Raw genomic sequence first — 22,066 nt, forward strand, 5'->3', positions numbered from 1 at the left:
GCAAAACAACCTCTCCAGTACTTATTACCACCAAAAAGCCACCTGTTGGAATCTGCCAACCATATTGTTTTGAGGGTTTTTTTTCTAAACATAAACCATTTGCAAATTGATTTTGCCAACACTTACAGCTTGAGGAAATCAAAGATATTGCAATCTGTCATCAAGACAATCATGGAAAACTCTACGTTTTTTCCATTTCCCCTCTCATCACTGGTTATTGAAACAGCATGTGTAAAAACCCCAGGCTTACAAATTAACTTACCTCCTGGTAGATTCAATCAGCAATATCAATACATACAAGGATTAGCTTCCCAGTGTCGGAATGCAATATTGTAAGCATGCAGCCATATCCCAGACTATCATCAGACCAAATAACAATGACTAAGGAGGCTAAACTGGTTACTACACGGGCAGAACATGGAAAGAAATAAGTGCTGTAAGGAGAAACGTTGCTGTTGCCAAAATTAAAGGTTTCCTTATAAACCAACACTGAGGGTCTCAAGGCTCTGAAAGCTCTTGAATGTGCTACCCTTTGAATTTTAGCCATACTCGTTTGGATACTTATATCTTTCTTGAGTATCAACATCTGCAGTTTAATATGTGAAGTGAATAGTAAGTGAAAGATAATTTTATTTACATTCCTTTAAGCTGGATGCTAAAGTGGATATCTGATATTCTAGCAGCAAATATACTAAAATAATGTGTAAATGATACCTTCACAATAGCTTGCTAAGTATCCCCTGAGGTTTCCCTAATTGTGGTCAGTATTCACGCAAGCTAACGCAAATTTCCAGCATCCACATTCCAAGTCAGCTCTGAATGCAAACCACAGAATTTCAGCTTGGGCTAAGCACCATGCTAATGCATCCAGAGGATTTCTAGTTTGATGCTGGCTTGTGGCCAGGTGATTCAGACCACAGAATAAGAAACTCAGACCTACTGGCAAAGGAATAATTAGATACATTTTCCTCAGAAGGAGGACAACAGAAACATGGATTTTAAAAAGTATATTCAAATGCATTGTACTGCGTTTGGATTAATTCCACACCAGACTGATCTCACTCATGATTAATATTTTTTAAAATACCAGCAAGTAGGAAAGAAATATACTTTATACATATGACAGTTTTAAGGTGCTAATCTTGTCCTCCAGTTTGACAGTAGTTCCTCAAGGAGTTATTTTTTGCAGAGAAGAAAAAATAACGATCATTATTTTTCAGATAAGATTTGTAATTTTGTTTTCAGTCTTTTCCCTTTTTAAACAGGGGTTTTATGTTTTATCGTAGGCTAGGCAGCTGTAGTGTTTTAGTGAAGTATCTTACTCCAACAAACACAACAAACCAGCTACTGACCAGAAGGAAAAAAAGAAAAATCAGAATAGCTTTATAATAAGGTAAACTCTCTCCCCCACCCTTTTTAATTAGAACACTTCACTTGACAAGTGTAAAGGCACAGAACAGAAGCTACTACCATTTCTGCTTTAATGGGGAGATTCTAAATTTCTTACCTGTAAATGAAGTATTTTAGATTCATTATTCCGCAGCATTTCCTTCTGTCTTTCAATTTCTATTTCAAAGCTACAAATCTGATTATGTAAAGTTTGTATACTCTTGTTCTTTTCCAAACTTTCATTCTGGAGCAAGGCCACCTGGAAAAAATTCTACAATTACTCCTGCCAAAGTTTATTAAAAATACCTATAACTTTGTTAGTTTTAAACTATCTTACACACATGAAAGGGATGAGATCCTAGTAAAATCTCTCTCCATGTCTTGCAAATAAATAAATAAACCCCAACCTTCTGATAGCTACTTTAGCACTTCCACAGCATGGTATTGGTACAACTTTGGCTAATGAAAGTGCAGATGGGATACACAAACAGCAAAAGAACTTGTGTCTAAGCATAGTCTTTTCTTTATTCAGTTTGTTATTTAATGGCTTGGTTTCCTGGTTTCCACTAACTGACTTGGGAGTTGCTTGGAGTTCGGAAGAAACTACCTATTTGGCTCTAGATCAGTGTTAAGAACTTGAGCCCTGCACAGAAGGGATACCAGAGAAAAGCTGAGCAGCTGAAAAGCTAGTCGGGAAAGGGAAACATTAGTCTTCCCCACCTACTGCAATCTATCCTCATCTATAGCAAATTTAAGGAAAAACATCATCTGCATGGGATTGGCTTGGCTTCACAGAATGTGATGGTGATGAAAACTCCTGAAATGAGTGAATACAGAAGGGATCCATGCATTTGAAGGAAAATCCAATGGTGCCTACTAGTAGAAAAGACTAAAGAGCTACAAGGCTGCGGATTATATTCTCTCTCTGTATTGACATTTTATGAATTCATTCATTAGTGACTCATTCTGATTTTAAAACATGAGCCTTGTTAGAAGAATATCATATATTCTATCTCCTTGGGGATGAAAGTAGCACAGTAAATATTCTCTGTCACGCTATTTCATGCTCTGTTCATTAATGTGGTTTGGGGAAGGAGGTTTCTTTGTGGTGGTGGGTTGCCTTTTTTTTTTTTTTTTTTTTGAAATTGCATTTTTCCCCAGGCAAGATTATTCAGCAGCAAAAAGGTAGAAAACAAACACTTGACACAAAATGACATTTGGACATGCCCTGACTAATTCCACAGATAGATTTTTATATGGGTAAGAAGCAGCACCATTTTTGACCCATGAAAATCTTTTGATAAACATTCCACATTGAGACCAATTACTTGGATGCTTCATGTTCCCAAAAAAGCTACACCACCACCCCCAGTGCAGATGCTGGTTTGAGGTCAAGCCATTTTTACCTCTGAATTGGGTACCACTATAGAATTCCATCACCTTAACTGCCCTCTAATCAGACATAGTCGAGTAACTTACGTGTCACTGCATTCCTAGACTCAAGAAGCTAGCCTCTTTAAAAAGGTAAATAATTTCAATCTCTATAGTAGCCTAAACTAGACAAAGGACTGCCAAAGTCCACAGGCATTGAGCATGTTCATTGGACAGGGGCCCAAAACCATACAGAGATGCCATAATATATGTGCCTATCTACTTTTCAATATAGCATAGCATGTGTGCACATACACACATACATTAGTTCCGCATTTTATATGTGGAAAAAACTGGCAGAAAAGGCTCAACAGAAGTGAGACAAAGCTAATTTTGCCAGTGCAGAGAGAGAAACAATCTCAAGGCTGAAGGAATGCATGCCTAGGTACTAGAGAAAATTTTCAGGAACAAGTTTAAGTTTAACTAGTACCCCTGTCTCCCACAGATTTCAGTTCTGCTGGGTAGCCACTTTAATTTTTTGCATCCTCCTTTTCCTTAATGAATCAGAGTTCTTTAGTTAAGTGTAATCTTTACATTCCCTTTTCTCATTGTTTCCTTCCCAGGCCTCCCAATCATAAGGCAGTTACACTGTGTCACTAGCATTACATTTCCATTTTTGTACAAGTTATAAAACGTGGGCCTGTCTTGTACTGAGATTTTTCCACACGGTTCTACAGAACACAAGAAAACCAGAATTATGTCCTGCAGCCCTTAATCATACAGAACTGTCATTGCTAAGTCAGTAATTGTAGTTCGGTTGTAATTTGTGAATAAGAAATCTTTAACACTAAATATAGTTTCCTAATTGTATTTGGCATAAGTCTTTGGAACTTGAGCTAAAGAACAGGGTAAAGGAAACACAGCATCTATTTACAAACTGCATCAATCAGCTTCCTTTACTTCCTTGTCATATTTTAAATATTGCTAGGATAAAGCACGCTCTTATTCAGCAGTTTTTCAAATTAAGCTATTGCTTATTATTACTTACTAAAAAAGAATGGAAGAAACCCTGTTACGCCACAAAGAACTGGATTAAAACAGAGAGGTCCCATATTTAAGTCACATATTAAAAAAGAAAAAGGAGTTTATACCAGATTTCTTTAAGAATGTGACAAAGCCACAAAATTACGTTCAAGTCATTATTTCCAACATCACAAAACCCGTGGGAGTTCAGTCTGCAAGTCTGTCCCATCACAGAGTGAACAAAACACTGAATTTTAATTCGCCCCACAAAGTTTTGATTCAAGATTTTACATCTGACCTTCTCTTACTACTCTTTGCCAACAGCACCATTCAAATACCAAATGCACAACTTAGCACAAGCTTTGCAGCTCTGAAGACTTTCAGTTTGCATACTCCACAAGCACTGTTGAAGAACGTGGTGACTGGGAGAAGACAACTTCTCCTTTCCTCTCCATACATATCACAATGAGTACCCCTAACGAAATCTTGACCCTGCAGAAACCAACGACAAGAATTCCACTGACTTCAGCAGGGCCGAGATTTCTGTGACATTCATCAGCTAAGTTAACGTTGCACCGTTGTTCTTCAATGCATCAATTAATTTTTTCTCAAAGAGAGAACAACAATGAAGTTACAAATCATTTTGTTACCCTTCTCTAGAATAAAGTCACTGACATATGATATGTGGTTAGCTATTCTGGTAACTTGGCACAGTCTTGGGATTTCCAGTGATTCAACTCTTTATTATGAATAGGAAGAAGTCTACAAAGCAGGAAGTGAAAAGAAAAAAAAAAAGAAAAAATGGACAAACAATGATAAGCAGTTATGTCCTAAATGAAAGTTAAAACAAAAATTGAACATAGAAGAGTAGTAAAGTGTACATCCTCCTAGCTCTATAAGAGACAAACATAGAACTGCTGGGTATTTTTTAAATGACAAAGCACCTCTCAGGACACTGACAAAAGGCAGAACATGATCTATTCTGGAAGTCACAAGGAACATGGTTTTTTCCTATGATGTAAAAGAAATTGTATAGTTTTAATCAGACTAATGAAAAAAGAACTAAGGATATGAATTTGTATCTGTCAAAACGGAAAAATGTACAGTTCCTACATTAACAAAGAGATTCAAGTGCAAAGGCAAACTTAAGTATTGTTATTGATCATCAAACTAAGACTTACACATGTAGTAAAAATTGTATCTAAAAAAACTACGCTGGACCTCTCCCAGGTTCAATGGTTTCCTTACAGGGCTTCAAGTTCAAAAACAAGCAGTCCAGGGACAAGTGTGCTGGGGACAACAGGAACAGCAAAATATGATTTTTAAGTTCTGCTTTAAACCTATACTTCCTGCAGCTGCAGGACCTTGCTGGAAACCCATGCATGAGAGATCACTGTAGGCCAAGAAGGGACTACGCTTTCTAGACAGAGTTTGCTAAACTCGAGCTAGCGGTCTGCTGTGAGATGACAGAAGTCACAAGCCACACATATCATAACTGCCACTGAGCTTACACTGGAATTGTTACACTCACTTAACTCATTCTAGAAAAATCTAAAGGGGCTCCTGACTCTTCTGCCTGCATTTGTAGAATAGTTTAGTAATTCAGGGATTCCACCCCCCCAAAAAAAAAGCAGAAGCGTTATTTTAATAGCTATGTAAAACAGTCATCTTTTCCAAAAGATTTAAAAAAAACCAGTGATTTTTTCCTGAAGTTTTGCATTTTTAAATCAAAGCCTTAAATTTTATTTGGAAAACAGATGGTTAAGTCATTCAAACGATTCACAAGATCATAGCTGATACTGATATGATTTCAGCATCTCCCAAATCCCAAACATTCTAAAACCAGGAGTCCCAAGGAAGCACTGCAACATGAACTTCATTCTGGTCTAGCACTACAGCAGAAATCATCATGCCCATGAGTTACAATATGTTTAATTTAATTAACCTTTGCACGTCATTAAGTTTGGAGAGCAACAACGAAAATAAATAAAATAAATAACCAGTTTATTACATGGTACTTCTAATAATGTTACCTCTGGAAAAATACTGAGGTAGCAAAAATACAGCTCACAGCGCTGCCACAGCTTTCTGAACCCTCCCTTTTGTAAGAAGGCAGCTCAGAGAGGAAATTTAATACTAGACTGTTTATCTGTGTGAAGAAAGTGTTTTAATTAAGTTACCAATGAGGAAAATTGTATATAGAGTTGCGAAGCCAAGTTTCTCACAGCATTTTATTATAACAAACGTACCAGATACGCTAAATGGCTTGATTGTGTTTGGAGCCTACTAGTGCTTTAGCTGTACTGTTGAACAGCTGTTAAACAGAAAAAAGGCGCTTCTTCCAGTACTCTTATATGATTTAAAGAAATCAATGAAAATTAGAAGTGAGTAGAATATATACCTTATTTTCTAGAGCATTGCTCCACTCTTTCAATAAGTTAACATGCTGCACTGCTGAGCTGGCTTCATGTGCTTTAATTTGTTGATTTGTTCCCTGTGACAACAAAGAATTTATACATTTTAGCCAATTCCACTTCTTTTAAACCTACAAAGAAAGAGTATATCAAGACATCGAACCAACACTACATATTTTGGTTCACGGATGCATGTTGCAGAACTGTAGAGAGAAGGGAAATCTACTTGGGAATTTACAAAAGTCAGGAATACATTTAATATAGCAAGTGCTTTATACAACTGCCATATATCTCCATCCAGTGTACTTGATACATCAGAGACAATAAAGATGAACAAGATTTACAAAATGAATTGTGTTTTAGAATCTTCTGTCTAGCTTTACACTAAATAAAGCACAATAAAACTCGAGTTATACAAAAACCTAAAATGTCCAATTCCCCAAACCGTAATTTAAAACTTCTGTTGTATTTCATGAACAGCTTCATAAGCACTAAGTTTTCCCTCAGTTGAATATTAAAGACAAATATTTAAGGTAAATTTATCATCACTGGAAACTGCCAGCTTTATAAACTACTTTGAGAGATATTACAATGCCTAGTTTGTCATCCTAAGATGTCACCATGATTGCTCTACGACATTCAGATATGCTGCCTCTGCACAACCTATAAATGCTGTTACAAATAACCACTATATAAAAAGTTTACAGAACACACATAGATCATATACAGAGTACATAAGATGCAGACCATATTACTTACTTTATTTGTATTGTGTTGCATTACACCTACCTCAGTAAGTGTTTTGCAATGCAGAGTATGTTAGCTTTGATGGTAGATATGCTGCAAAGCAACTGAAAGGGTTTCAATGATCCTCAAGGTATGTACTCTATATAAAATACTAAAAATATATATGTGGATATATGTACATATATGCACACATATAGATACATAAAATGAATGGCAATACATACGACATAACAGTGGGCAGGGTTACAGCATTGATCAGTTCTACCACTAAGAGCATTACTGTTAACACTCAAAAAGATGAATGCTCATTATTTAAGAACCAGGAAATACCTGCAAGAAGTAGTTTATTGAGAAGTGTTGCTGCTTATAGTTCTTGTCTCTTTAAGTTATCATGGGCTAACAAATGAATCACACTAAACTCCATTTTTTCCTGTCAGCGGTTTCTGAAGTTTCCTGACTAATCTCTTCATTATATAAGCATCCAAATTCCCCAAGATATATGGTAAGGGAAGCAGAATATCAGAAGAGACTGGAATAATACTACTGAAACTAAACGCTGAGGTTTGGTGCTTTTTTAAAATTTTTTTTAAACATTGCAGGGATTGACAGGATTAAAATCTAAAACTTTTTTTAAAAATAAATTTCATGCTATGCTTTGATTATACACCTCTGTGCACACAGACATATGAATGCACATAAAAATATGTTTTAAGTGTGCTAACCTATGTTTAACCTTAATAAAAATATTAAGACACACAAATGAGAGAAAATATAAACATACTTAGCTCAAGAAAAGAAATACTTTCATAGAAACAACTGAAGTTACTAGTCTATTTTCTGAAGGAAAAAAGTGACTTTCCTCTTATTCTAAGTGAAAAAGTTCTTCAAATGTATCATCTTCCTATTTCAACATGATGTACCTAATAACTGAACTCCCAAACCACTGCAGGAAAATGTGGGCTTTTTATATTGTTTATTTTTAAAATGCAAAACCAAACATCTGCTGCATAATCACTCGGTGCAACTGGATGACTTTTTCTTAACCGAGACTAGAGAAGTCCAGAACTTTCACGTCAAAGAGTTAGGTTCTATTTGCAGACTTTCATCAACTGGGAAGTATAATTGTTATATACTGACCTGAAAAGTGCAGCCATAACGCTTAAAACTACAGGTACTTGGGGCATTAATACATTCTGACAAATGTGCATTCAACTGCAATAGGAAAAAAATGTGAGTTTTGGCAAAAGACGTTTGCATGATAATGCTCAAAACATAAAGGGCACAGGTTATCAGGTTTGTATTGTGTGCCGTTTGCAGAACATACAATACACGTGTGTATATTTTCTCCAGTCTGACCTAAAGTGCAAATACTATATATACACGTATGTAAACCACACACACATGCCAATACAGTATACAGTGTGATACATTTAATATACAGTGAAACTTCTACTAAAGACTATTTCAATAGGCAACCCAATTTTAAAAAAGCAAACAAAAAGAACACACTCTACAATTATTATATGATTTCATTTGACTTTAATGAATGACTAATCTTTTCTCGACAAGTGATTTTTTACCGGTGTTCTGAGCAAGTCTTAAGGTCAGTTTCACTGTAGTAAAGTACATTTTTTCTTATTATAATTTCATGAGGAACCAATTTTTCAAAATATAACATGCAATTCTCCATGCCTAAATTTAATGGTTAAATTACACAAAAAACACTAAACAAGTACTGCATGAAACAGACAAAGAGTTTTAGAATAGATACAGTTAAGTAGCTTTAAAAAATGCAGTACACAGGATTGAAACTGATTAGTAAAATGCCTGCATTTTCCACAGATTGAGATTTATTCCATATCTTGGATTATTATGAGCACAGACCACTTTTCATTTAAAAATAAACCAATTCACAGAAGCATATACATATATACAGACAGCAGCCATTGCAGCACAGAGGGCAGCAGCTGGATGCAAACTGCCTAAAAGTTGTAGCAGAGAGCCATTTTTGGAAGAGATAGTGCAACAAACACTCTCTCTTCAAAAACAGGATCTGCAGTTTGTATTTCCCACAAAGCAGACAGGAGCTAGAGTCTAGCTCCTCAGCTGGCATCACTCTTTTGGGTTTCAAAATCTCGTTTGAAATTCCCACACCATAAGCCCCACATGAGTCGGCTCATCCACCTCCATGGAAGGAAGTAGTGAACCAATTCTGCTTTGAACGTGTAGCTCTGGAACAGACAGGACAGTCTTTAAAATCTGATACCGAGATGCAATCGGTCACTCATCTCTGATATACACCTATTATGTTCTAAACACTAGCTGTAGAAATTCACAGTGTAGTTTCAAAAGACACGTGGTTCAGAAAAAAAATAAGACCAAATAAGAGAGAGACATGTGGTATAACAGGCTTTACAAGAATGCCAAAGAGTTATGAATTAAACATGAAAAACTGCCTTTTATTCTACAAAAAGATATTCACTTGCTGTACACTACAGAATTTTCTCAAACTGTTAGGCAGGCATTTTCCCATTTACTGCATTAGAGTCATTGTCCCTAACCATGCAGCTAAGTAATATATACATTTTCACAGTATCAGAAAAAAATTAAGCAACATACAGCAACAGATGATGCAGGGCAAGATGACTCTTTAAAGTTCTGATTCTACCAATGGTTTCAGAACCCAATTCTGACTATATGTGTAACGACCCAGCCTTTAATGGGTCAATTCTTATTAGCACTCAGATATACCTCTTCTCAAAGTAACTGCTGAAGTCAAGATTTGAGAATATGCCTAAGCACTGCAGAACCAGGATCTAAACTCGGAAGTAAGCACCGATAGAATTGGCTCAGTATACGTATTTTCTCTTTTCTTAGCAGCTCAATTTCTGTTAATAGGTACAGTATCTATCATATATTTTATATTTCATTATCCTGGGGGAAAAGACTGCCCCTGTGTTTGGCAGGTGCCTTATGTCCCTTGTGCACTATGACATGATTAAAGATTTATAAGTGTAACTGAAAAATAGTACGAATCCAACTCAGGAAGTACCAGTGAAAAGAGAAAAGCTTATCCTCAGATCAGAAACTTAACTTTCCTTAAGTGAGGCTTACAGAGTGCTGAAGACTTAAATAAGATCTTCCCCATCCTTGGTGAGTAAGTTCTATTTTTAGGAGAAAATAATGCATATCAACTTTGACAGATGCTACTTATATCCGTTTATGTACAAGAACATTGATCTGTTCAAACAAGACAGGTTTTGATTTTTTTTTTAATCTGGTCTATATATTACTGCAAGCTTCTACACATTAAGAGAAATTTTTATGCATTGTTGCATCTGGCTGTTGGAATGTTGTACTCACATTACCCTGTATCTTACACTAATTCTTTAAGTGTCAGTTATTATTTCTTCCAAATTTAACAGATTTAATCATAATTTAAGTTTTTCCATGGAATGATTCTACACATTTATATGTTTTTTCTAGTCTTTACTAACTCTTGTCAACTTGCACTAAATTTTAATTCTCTCTTTTTATTTTAATATAAGCTAACTACCCCAAGATGCTGCTCTACTGTGCTCAACAAATGCTTCAAATGGGGGAAGGGCAGGGGGAAAGCTAGTAAAAATGAAAGCAGGAAAGACATGCGCTGATCTTGGACAAGCCAAGTGTAATAATGACACAAAACTAAGAAATTATTTCTTTTTAAATAGTTTTTCAAGAAATCATTAAAAATATCTGAGTGTTATCACACTTAACTGTGTGGTAGAAAAAGCTTTTCTTTAGATCTCACATTTTAATAAGGAAATGGCTTCTGGCAAAATTCTTGCGAGATCTTACTAAAAAAAAAATTATTTAATTTTTCAGCACAACACTGGGCATGACTTCTTACCTCGCTCCTCATGAGTGTTTTAACACTACATTTATGAGGACATGAAACCATGACACACGGGCAGTCTGTATCTTCATGTTTCTACAGAGGAAAAAAGCAAAACACACCACAAATCAACTCTTACTCTGAAATTAAAGAGAGGACTTACCTGCAAAGAAAAGCATCCTACAATAATTAAAAAAACAACATGTAAGATTTTTTCAATGTTTATCCCAATTGTGCAGAGTTACAGAACTACAATTGCTCAAACATCAGTTTATGCTTTCAATAGATGTGCTGATATTCTGAAGCAAAAATAAGGGTTTTCTTGTGTTTTCCCCACACAGAGTAAATCTATTTACTTCCCATTTTATTGTTTTTACTTAGAGCAACGAAACAATAATAGAAGTCAAGTTTTCTTCCACAAGAATTACTCACAACAATGGCCATCTTTAAGAGCGAGCAGAACCACTGTAGATGTCCTTTTTAGTAAGGGTATACAGTGCATGGAAAAGCTCTTCAGAAACGTACATTGCCCACTCTCAGAGAATCTCTCTTTCCTATGTACAGATATTCCCCTTCCAATTCTTTTCTAATTTTGATTCCCAAACATCTGATACTAAGTGTCACTGTTATATACCCAAAGTTCAAAGCAATGTTGAATTTTATAATGATGCCGGGCAGGCACTTTGATCTGAACCTAGATGACGACAGATACTTCAGTAGTGCTGTCAAACCATATCACCTCAGGGCGGGAAGAAAATCAGGCCCAAGCTAATTGAATTTACATTTCTTCTCAGTTTTTCTCAACAAAATCTGGAAAAAAAAATTTCGTTTCACGTCAAGTGACATGTCCCATTCAACTTGAAACAAACTGTTTCATTTCTGGTACTTAAGAAAAGCAAAAGAAACAAATGTCTGGATTTATAACCCCATTAGAAAGGGAAGAACAAATAGCATGCTCTTTTTGCCCAGTAATAGTGTCTGGTTTTCTGAAACAAAACCAAGACATAAAGGAGACCCAAGCTCTGAGATGTGAAAGGCCTTGGTTCAGAACTCTGTCGAAAATCTGCAAATATTTGAAAATGTATATCTCCTCATTTTTAAAAACAGATCATCAGGTATGCTGTTCTGAAGCAAGCCTATCCTGCCATCCTCCTTATTCTCTCTAGTTGACTTGGTGCAGCACAGGTAGACAGTCACAGCGACAGAAAGCAAGGAAGCCTAAGTTGCTCCTTAGCCAGAGAGCTGGGACAGCCTCCCAAAACGTGGGGGTGAGGAGCTAGCTTCAGTCCCTTCCCACCAGAACATGGATACCTAACCAGGAGCAATGCTAACAGACTGACAACATCTCTCCCCAGAGTAACCTCTGTCAGGGTGACTGTGGTTCTCTGCTGATAAGCAATGGCTCATAGGGCCATTTCTGCTCAGACTCAAGAACTGGACCTGGGCTCCCCCTCATTCTGAATGCATCTGTAATCAGGCTGAAGAGAGGCATCACACACTACCATGCAGCTTTGGGAGCCTACTGCCTTACAAACATCTTTAATGGTTTATCAACTGCAAAACTAGAAAAATAATACTCCCTTCTAACATTCATTCCCTAATTTTAACTCACTCTCTTCTCTAACCTACCTGATCTGGCAAAGGCTATGACATTGACTCTTGGTTCATGATAAAAAGGCGACATGCAACTTCTTCTCAGCCCTCTCCCCTCACTCCGCATCCCAGGGCCCACCCACTGAAACCAAGGGAAGCCTTTCCAATGACTTCAGGATATACCACCCTAATCCCATTCCAGTGGCAGAATCCTCTTCTTACGGACCAGCTAAATTCACACAGTCAAGCACAGAAAACCAAAAGCCAAACGCAGCATAAAACATGGGTGACACCACATGCAGGGCACCTGGCACAGATGAGAGGAAGGCAGGTTATTAATATGGCTCCCCAGAGAAGCCAGTGCCACACTGGGAACATGTCTGGTTCCAGAGCAGTGACAAGGGAGCAAGATGACAATGTCTTGTGTCTTCCCCAGTGGCTGTCCCAGTCAGCTCAGTGGTATTTCAGACTACTGAGTAGAGTCCAGATTGCCTTGGTAGGGTCTGCCTGGGACAGCCTTTTTGTGGCCAGGGTGGTAGTGATGAGCCTAGGCACTAAGTAATGCTGTCCTTCCACATCTGTATCATACTACTACTGCCCAAGAATCAATTTTATAGGAGAAGCACTTCCAAACAGTTTTGTGGATTATCCACAGAAAAGTATAATTCAGAAGCATTTCAGGCTACTAATTTCTGTTTTAACAACGCACCATCTTTATCTGCCAGGAGTTACAAGATGGAAAAGGTAGCTTTGTGACAAAAGAACCCAACTTTTTAGATGGTTTAAAGAGAAGAAATTAAGAAGTTAACACACCTAGCGACAGTGCAGGCAAGACAAATGCAATCTGAAAAAAATGTGTACTAACATTGTTAACTAAAGAGTCTGCCTCCAACAACGGGGATTTCCTACCCCACAGGTCATGGGATTCCATGAAGACATGAACCATATGTACTCCGGTAAAATTATTTTTGTTTCCATTTGCATACTTTTTTTTTCTCGGTACGCTCCCTCTATCTCCATTTTCAGTTCAAGTCACTAAGGCCTGCTTCAGTCATTATTACATTAGAGAAAATTTTAGGCTACAGAAGCTAGAGATGAACTAGAGCTCTGGGTGACAAGACTCAAATGAGAAGTCAAAAGGAGCCTTTCATTCACAAGTACTGTCTCATTAAGCTTCTGATTCTCATTACCAAAGTACAATGAGGTAACATTTTATCAGGCCACAACAAATAAAACCATCTGCATTTCTACAATCACTGAACTTTTAAAAATCTAGGCAAAAAAAAAAAATAGCAGCCAATTGCTAATCTTCTAACTGTGGAGCTTTCTGCACCCTTAAAGCAGCATGGAAGCAAAACTGTCCTTTTTCTATATACTGAAACATATAAGCCAATGATAACATGAGAACATGTAACACTCCTTGGAAATGTTCTGATTTACAAATGCAGATTTTTTTAGAACTTTTAAGGGCAGGTGAATAGTGGTGCCAACTTTAACACAATCAAAATAGTGATATCTCAACATAACACTACATTTTAACAAACCTCTTTGGCTGCTGGGTAAGCCAATTCTATTACCTCCTAAAGCAACTCAGAATTCCACCACTTAAGATTTTGGAGAACAATTACTTTATTTACAAACACTCTTTTCTGTACTTCAGAGTAATATGCCATTCTTGTTTCCAACATGTATGTCTAAAATAGGTTTCGCTGTGAATTAAAAATCTGATAGACTAAAACTTGTCTCAGGTTCTGAATATCTTGAAAGCTACCACTAGTTCAAAGATTTCATAAATGTCAAATCCATCAACATCTGATAAAAGAGCACGCTGTTAAACTAAAACAGAGTTCTGTTCCTCAAAACGTAAGGATGATTTCAGACTCTCAAAAATTTAACTACATCGCTCCTATAAAAAGAAACTGCTTACAAGGAACATGTGAGCATGTTGCTTAGATATGGAAATCCAGCTTGTACAACGAGACATATTTAATACTCACTGATTTTGTCTGTTAAGACACTACACATTGTTTAATGTCACTCTCTGCCTAAAGAAAATTCTGTGAGAACAGCATCCACAATCTAACTAAATACAGTTTCACCTCTGTATCAGAATGTGCAAGAATAAACACAGTGTAAACTTAAATGTCTCTGTGTATTTTCACATCTCAGCCACCTTATGCTAGGTAATGCACAATTACTAAAGCACCAGCCGTTGCAAGTATACACTCAAATAATTGAAAGCCAGATCTAAACCAGAACTTGCTGAGATTCTACTTATGCCTTTTTGTAATGACATCTCCAAGCTAAAAATGCTTCTCATCATTGAGAACTTCATTTTCATTTGTATTCTTGTGTATTGTTTGTCAGGTGAAGTCTCACATCACTCTTACTACACTAAGAAGTCCAAAATCTTACTATAAATCTTACTATACTAAGTCCAAAATCCGAGAATGTCAAACCATGGAAAATATGTAAACAGAATTTTAAAAAAAAGTTAAAATTACAGCAAGAGATATTCAGCATAATAGAGTTCAATGTGAAATAATGCAAACACAGTCAAGTTACAATTCTGTGTGTAAAGTAAGTATGACTTTCTCAACCTCTGCTCTATACTTCTCACAACATGCTGCTTATCAGACAACCTACTCATATGCCAAGAACAGCAGTAACTCTGCCTAGGCCTGTCAGGTACCATTGCTGGTTATGCCAAGACAACAATTTGTTTTTACATTGTTTCCTCCTTTCCTCTCATAACAGATCACACAGTACCCAAGAAGGTTTATACAGAAAGATGCTGTTTCTCCAGTCAATTGCTATGCTTATGCTTTTCCTGCACAACATTTAATTGTTATGACGGTAGTTGCATTTATTGTATCAATTTAAGCAAAATAAAAAAGCATAGCAAAAATTACGTTAGTATCAATATTATGCAGTGGGTCTGAATTTTTTTTAAATGCGGTATTGGAACATCAGAAAAAAGAAAATGTTTCCCAGTCAGTGCAGTAGCTGGTGTTTTTGCAGAAAAAAGAAAAAAAAAAAAAGTGTTTTGAAAGTCAGCTATTTTCTTTTTTGATTTACTAATTCTGGCCGAGAGGCCAAGGCTCTGCCGGCAGCTACACAGAAGCACAAGAAGAGTTATTATTCAACATTAATGTACGGAATCTTGTTCTATATACACAAGAAAATACTGCACCTGCAACATAATCATTGGGACTTGACTTTTACAGTATTTACAGGTTGTCTCCCGGTATTTACAGGTCTTCTCTACATGGTCTGGCAAATCTTTTCTCAGTATTTTTTCTTTGCAATCAGCACGAGGACACGAGAGTTCTTCAAACTGACAATCAGTTTTCAAATGCATCTGAGAGATACAAAAAAAAAAATTAGTCAAGCCAACTAAGTTTTGTGCATGTCTTCTATCCTTTGAGACATCCCACATCAAACAACTCAGAACTAAAGTAAGCAAAATTATTTTGTGCCCTATATTGTGCAAGAGCAAACACTAACAAATCTGCTCAGGAATAAATTTCTGACTTTACACTCTAGACAGCAGATTTCACTGTATTATAGATGTACGCGAGCTACTTTTATACTAAAAGCATTCTGCCACAGTTGAAAATTCCACACAGGCTATTTAAACAAAAGGTAAGCATTCTTTTTCAAGGCATAGTATTCCACATAAACATAGATGCTGCTTTCAGTTGTTTAAGTACCTGAGCTTTCTCATTCAAAGCAAGTTTAAGTACCTACACATCTCACTGCAGACTGCTGTGTAGCCATCCCTTCGGACTGTTAAATTACCGGCTTAGTGCTATGTTATGCCTTCATGAAACAAAGCTACAAGTTATTTTCTACAAGTCCGGAGAGGTCAAAGGTTTAACTCCATGCATAAACCACCACTTACATGAGAGGATTAAGACTGGTAAATAAAAATAAAAACACACCGAAAAGGAATTCAAATTTCTCACATGGGTAAAGTACACATTATGATTTTTCCCAATTTTAGTTCTCCCTCCAGTTCTCATCTGCTTCATGCATTTACGTTTCTAAGCTTTAGTGTCACACAATCACATGATTTTTTACTACAATTCCTTATAGCTCATTGAAAAGTTTCAAAACAGTTTAACTCTATTCTGACATTTATAAATCAGATTAACCACTAGCGTGAGCAAGTCAAGAAATGGACTGGGGTTTTAATTTGCAAGATTTCTTCTTATTCTTTAACTCAAAAGGAAGCTTATGACTATGTTCAATTACTTACCAGTAATTGACCCAAAGATAGTTGTTCTTTACAGCCCTTATTTTCATTTCTACAGTATATTTGAAGGGCAAGTAGTTCTCTCCTGCAACAATTATCTTTAAATACCTGAAAAATAAAAAATCACTTCATTTTAGAAATTTAAAACCACTCAAGAATATGCACGTTCAAATAAAGTAGAAGCCATGCAAGTTGGCTACAGCAGTGTCATTTAATTCCAGCTTTATGTGCCAGAAATAAAATCCTACCACTGATTTTTTCTTGAATGTGCACATCACTGAGATTTCTCCACTATGAAGCACCCCAGTGAAAGAGAATATTTGGACAGATGCTCTACTACTGTTTCACTTTTACTATAAATACAAGAAAGTGAAAGGTACAAGGAAGGGCTAAATTTTTTGCTATTTGCTTGCCAATAATAGGCCTGCGTAAGCTAGAACCCTCTACATTGTTTGGGAAGCTGGTGTATTAGGCACAATCCCGTAAGATGAAAAAGAGCCAAAGCACAGTGGTTCAGAGAGGAAGGATTTCATGGAAGGCAGTCCCACAATGACTAGACCGGTTAGTTGGAACACCTACTTGCACTTCAGTGGTAACACATAATTAAAGACATTTTCTAAGGTCTTAGACTGGAGGAGATTTATTATTTCACAGAGAAGGCGGCTTTAACCATCTCTCCATTTTAATGTTTATAAGCCTTTCCAGCATTTTTGTCTATAATAGAACTGCAAGAAGTTAGAAAGAGAGCGCAGGGTTTGGATTTTTCACCTTTTATGGGTGATACTCCATAGAAGATAAAGAGACAACATAACTGCACTCTCCGGAAGCCCCATGACTAAGGGCAGGAACTGGGGATGAGGACTGAAGACCATTACTACTATTTTGAAGTCCAAAACAGAGGGATAAAAACTTGTAGTTATTATGCAATTGCTTTCATGACCATTAAGAAATACCGAAGAACCAAGCCCAACCTATGACTACTTCTCTGACAGAGTTCTGTGATAATGTGTACACTGCAGGGATACTGTAATTACAGAACGGTTCTGCATGCTAACATTTAACAACAACAACAAAGAATTACGATCAGCTCTGTCCACAGTGACTATGAATCTATCCCCAGTATCAGTGAAGAATGAAATGCTGCAACCATTTTCATCCAGTCTCATCTGACACAGGTCACTGAGTCCTGTTTACTTTTCAGATGCATATGTGAAGTTTAACGAATCAACAAATCTCATTTGAATAATCAATTTGCCAGTACTGTAGTATTTTTTCCAAAGTAATTCACAAGGTTACTAGGTACAGTTTTGCTGACTGAAGTTCAAGTAAGAAGGTAATTTTTAAACTGTTTTTCCAAGACTGTCTAAAAGCTCTTCAGTGATTTTGGACATCAGTATTCTATGGGGAGAGGTTTCCAGTTTCATGAAAATCACTGACTTGCACATTTAGTCTAACATGAATTTAATATACACTGCCCTTCTTGTCTTCCTCCTGTTTTAGAGACATTTGAAGTTTCATAACAAACATACACATATATGTATACTGGGAGCTAGAAAGTCAGAGTTAAAAAACCCAAATAAAGTAGGCATCATGATTATTGGTCTGAGCTCCTGGAGAGCCCATCCATGTCAAAACTGAATTACACTGAGCACTGTTCAGAGAACTATTTTGAGTTAAGACAAGAAGAGATTAATGCACCCACTAACCTTTTCTTGAAAATGGTTACTATTACAAGTATTCATTTAGGCAGGAAAGACTACTAACACAAAGAATTTACTAAAAGCTTTAGAAAAATCTAATATAACAACTGCATAAACCATGTAAATCAAAACAGATTTTCTCTACTCTCAACCTTTTAAAGGCAACACAAAGTTTTGCTGGGAAAAGCAGTGAAGAGCGTATCAGTGAAATAACTTACCCATATAAAAAGAATCTGATTCTATTACAGTTACTGTAACTCCACACTGTTTTGGTTCCAGTGTGGTTCACAGAACAACACACTGTAAAAACAGATTAGTGAAACAGTAGACACTGGTCTGGAGCCAAATCAGGAGTAAGGTTTGCCTAGATCTGTCACATTTCTGCATCTACAGGAGATGCAATATTTCTTACCATCCTCCCAGCTGATGGGAGGACAACTGCAATGCGTTGCTGCAGCTCCCAACTATGAAAACAAGATGTGACACCTGGCTAGACCATTAGGGAAGAAGCTGACATGTTGTTTTCTACCATGTGGTTAACAGTAAAAATGAGCTGTCTTCCTATATAAAATACATGGTTTAGCTTTTATAACAAAACTATCTTCCTCAGGTAGCTTATTAGGCTTATGAAATAATTACCACAAAGCAGTAACACATCTTATATATGCCACACAATTCAATACTCTTGAATAAGAAACAATTTGAACAATACCTTATCTTTCACTATGCTTTCTTGACACGCTGTACATTTTGGACTAGAAGAACTGGAGAGAAAAGAAAACAGAAAAACTAGTTTAACTCATCTGAATTTTTGTAGTACAAATATTTCCGTTTATGAGGCACTTAGTTATGATTATTCAATATATTTCAAAATCACTAAAAGTGGATATAGTTCATTATAATGAGATAACATGATGTTACTCGTAAAAATTTGAACACTGAGTTTTCAGTGGACAGTATCTGGCATTCCCAAAGAAATAAGACCACCACAATGCCTCCAGCCAACTGCACAGTAGTTTTCTTCAAGACGGCAAAATTCATTCCCTATTTTACAGTCTGCACCTGATCCACAGTTTTCATCACTTCCCAATCTACCTGTGCAAACAGGCAAAATATTGTCTCTTCAATTATCCTCCCTTTTCAAACAACACCTAATTAAACTTTACTTTCTCTGATAGTCAATTATACATCCTTTTTGGGTAAAAAAGTATTTATGTCCATCTCCTTCAAGTCTGTTCTGGTTTTAGCAACTGTTACAGATCCTTGCTCCCTCCTTTATGTGAACTACTGCCCTGTAGCTGTTTTGGTAATCTAATTACCAAACTTGTGATCTCTCAGACAACGGGTAGGTTGAGGAGCAGAGCAGTCTGAATAGAAACTGAACTGAGTGTAGGAAACCTGGGTTCCTACAGCTGTTTCTGGCCCTGACCTGCTATGTGTCATAGTGTAAATCCCTTCATTCCTTTTTAGCTCCTTTTCCCCATGTAAAATGAGGATAGTCATACTGATCTCCCTCGCAAAGCACAGAGATCTATGGATGAAAGGCACTAGGTAAAAGCTAGGTAAATTCTTTCATAAAGCAACTCATTGGCAGGCTACACAAGTTGCAGCTGCTAGCAACAGTGCAAATCAATGTAAAAGGCTGAGTAAGCTCGATTATGTTATATAATCAGTATGGTTATTTCAAATCATCTCACTGGCTTCTGCTCCTTGAACTGACCATTCTGTGTCTCATCATATTTCTGAGCATCTTAACTACCTTGCAGCTCCAGTATCTGTAATATTTTTCTTAAAAAAAAAAGGGGGGGAGGAAAACTAATCTACTTGAGGGCATATAATGTTTAAGACAATGTCATGCTTTCCTTGCTCTTAATGAATTCACTGAAGCATCCCACTTGCTCTTTTAAACTACTGCTGCATACTGAACAGACATCTTTACTGCGTTATCTACACTGACTCCCAATTCTTTGTCCTCAAATAACCCTAGAACAGAAGCTGCTAGCATATAACCAGTGCGTGTGTGCACGGAGCAGCATATCAACACTGAATGAAAAATTTTTGTGCCAAATACAGAAACAGAAACTTATTTTGCTTCCAGTTTTATGACACACTTTTTATTTCTCAAAAAAAGGAGCTGCAAGTTGCATTTTAATAAAGGATTTGTTTGCAACAAGCATTTAAATATAGTGAAATAACTCCAGTGAAAAAGCAGTGTGGTAGATGGTCTTACCCATGTGTCCTTTTCAATAACAGACTGATTGGAAAGTCAGGAAGGTAAAATTACACATATTCTAGCTGCACTGTAATAAGCACATGTGCAAGTCTCACAGCAGGGAAGGAAAACTGCCCAGATTCCAGCAATGCCAGAATTGTTACTGCTTAGATTGTTAAGGATCTGCTCTGTCCATCTGCACACATCCAAGCATGGCAGGTGCTTGCTCTTCTGCAGTCACTGTTATTAACCATGTAAGAGTCTTCCAAAAAACACACATTCAGAAAGAAATAACTGCATTTCTTAAATACAAACTACACCTCACCTGAAAATGTGTACTGAAAGAAAATTTGGTGGGGTTTTTTTCTTGGTGTTTTAAATTTGACGTGCTGTAGCACAAAACTTACAGGAGTGGATTAGTGAGTTATGGACTCTTGTATTTGCCCAGTACAGAGGTTAACTCTTTATCATAAGACAGAGTAATGTAATATCCTCCAATCTCTTTTGCCATGCTGCATGTAGTCTTGATTTATATCTACCTGAGATTGCAGTGTTTCCAAGTGAAATATAAACTAATACCTAGAGTCAGGACGGTCACAAAAAGTAAACAGGAGATCACCAAGACCTTCCAAAGTCAAATCCTCTCTCTGTTAGTAGTCCAGTGTGCAACATTCAGTGAGCTCAATCTCTTCTGTACCTCTGCTTTCCAAGTAGTAAATGGGAGTATTGACTGCTTATTTACCCCAGGAGATTAAAGTTTGCAGAATGGTCTCCAAACATAGACCAAGACACTGCTGAATACAATCAGTAGCAATGCATCAAAGCTGAGTGGCAAAGACATATACTTCAACTGACGCACAGATACTTCTTAAAAGCTAGATACTCCTTGAATGATCGCACTTTTACCTTGACTGGGAAAGACTGCATCTCTCAGCATTCATTTGATGTCTATAACATTCACTCACCCACTTTGGGCTCTGACCCAAACATCTCAGTTATAGAGAAGCCAGCCTTCCTGACCCTCTTGAATCCACAAAACATACAAGCCCCAGGACATACAGCTAGAAGAGTTACAGGGAAAGGAAGCTACACAAGCAGTTACATGTGGTGGTCGGAGGCCGTCTTGGGCTTAGCGACCATGAAATGGTAAAATTCTCAATTCTCGGTGAAGTAAGGAGGGGAGGCAGCAAAACTGCAACGATGGACTTCCGGAGGGCGGACTTTGGCCTGTTCAGGACGCTGGTTGAGAGAGTCACTTGGGAGATGGTCCTGAAGGGCAAAGGGGTCCAGGAAGGCTGGACGTTCTTCAAGAAGGAAGTCTTAAAGGCGCACGAGCAGGCTGTCCCTGTACGCCGCAAGAAGAAGAAAAGGAAAAGGACCTGGGGGTGTTGGTCGACAGCCGGCTGAACATGAGCCAGCAGTGTGCCCAGGTGGCTAAGAAGGCCAACGGCGTCCTGGCCTGTATCAGAAATAGTGTGGCCA

At 37.1% G+C, this 22,066-nt stretch overlaps 1 protein-coding gene across 1 annotated transcript in view; it reads right to left on the reverse strand.

Annotated features, from left to right (window-relative positions):
- The window catches only part of TRAF3 (TNF receptor-associated factor 3), a 69,812-nt gene that overhangs the window by 7,337 nt on the left and 40,409 nt on the right, over positions 1–22,066 (reverse strand). Inside the window, exons 5-11 of the mRNA XM_009327963.1 lie at positions 19,085–19,136; positions 16,676–16,780; positions 15,608–15,775; positions 10,837–10,917; positions 8,082–8,156; positions 6,185–6,277; positions 1,508–1,648 (exon numbers count right to left, since the gene is read on the reverse strand). Coding sequence (XP_009326238.1) covers positions 1,508–1,648; positions 6,185–6,277; positions 8,082–8,156; positions 10,837–10,917; positions 15,608–15,775; positions 16,676–16,780; positions 19,085–19,136 — 715 coding nt within the window. The remainder of the gene's footprint in view (positions 1–1,507; positions 1,649–6,184; positions 6,278–8,081; positions 8,157–10,836; positions 10,918–15,607; positions 15,776–16,675; positions 16,781–19,084; positions 19,137–22,066) is intronic.

Source organism: Pygoscelis adeliae, unplaced genomic scaffold (genome assembly GCF_000699105.1).
Source record: "Pygoscelis adeliae isolate BGI_AS28 unplaced genomic scaffold, ASM69910v1 Scaffold130, whole genome shotgun sequence".
Lineage (NCBI taxonomy): Eukaryota > Metazoa > Chordata > Aves > Sphenisciformes > Spheniscidae > Pygoscelis > Pygoscelis adeliae.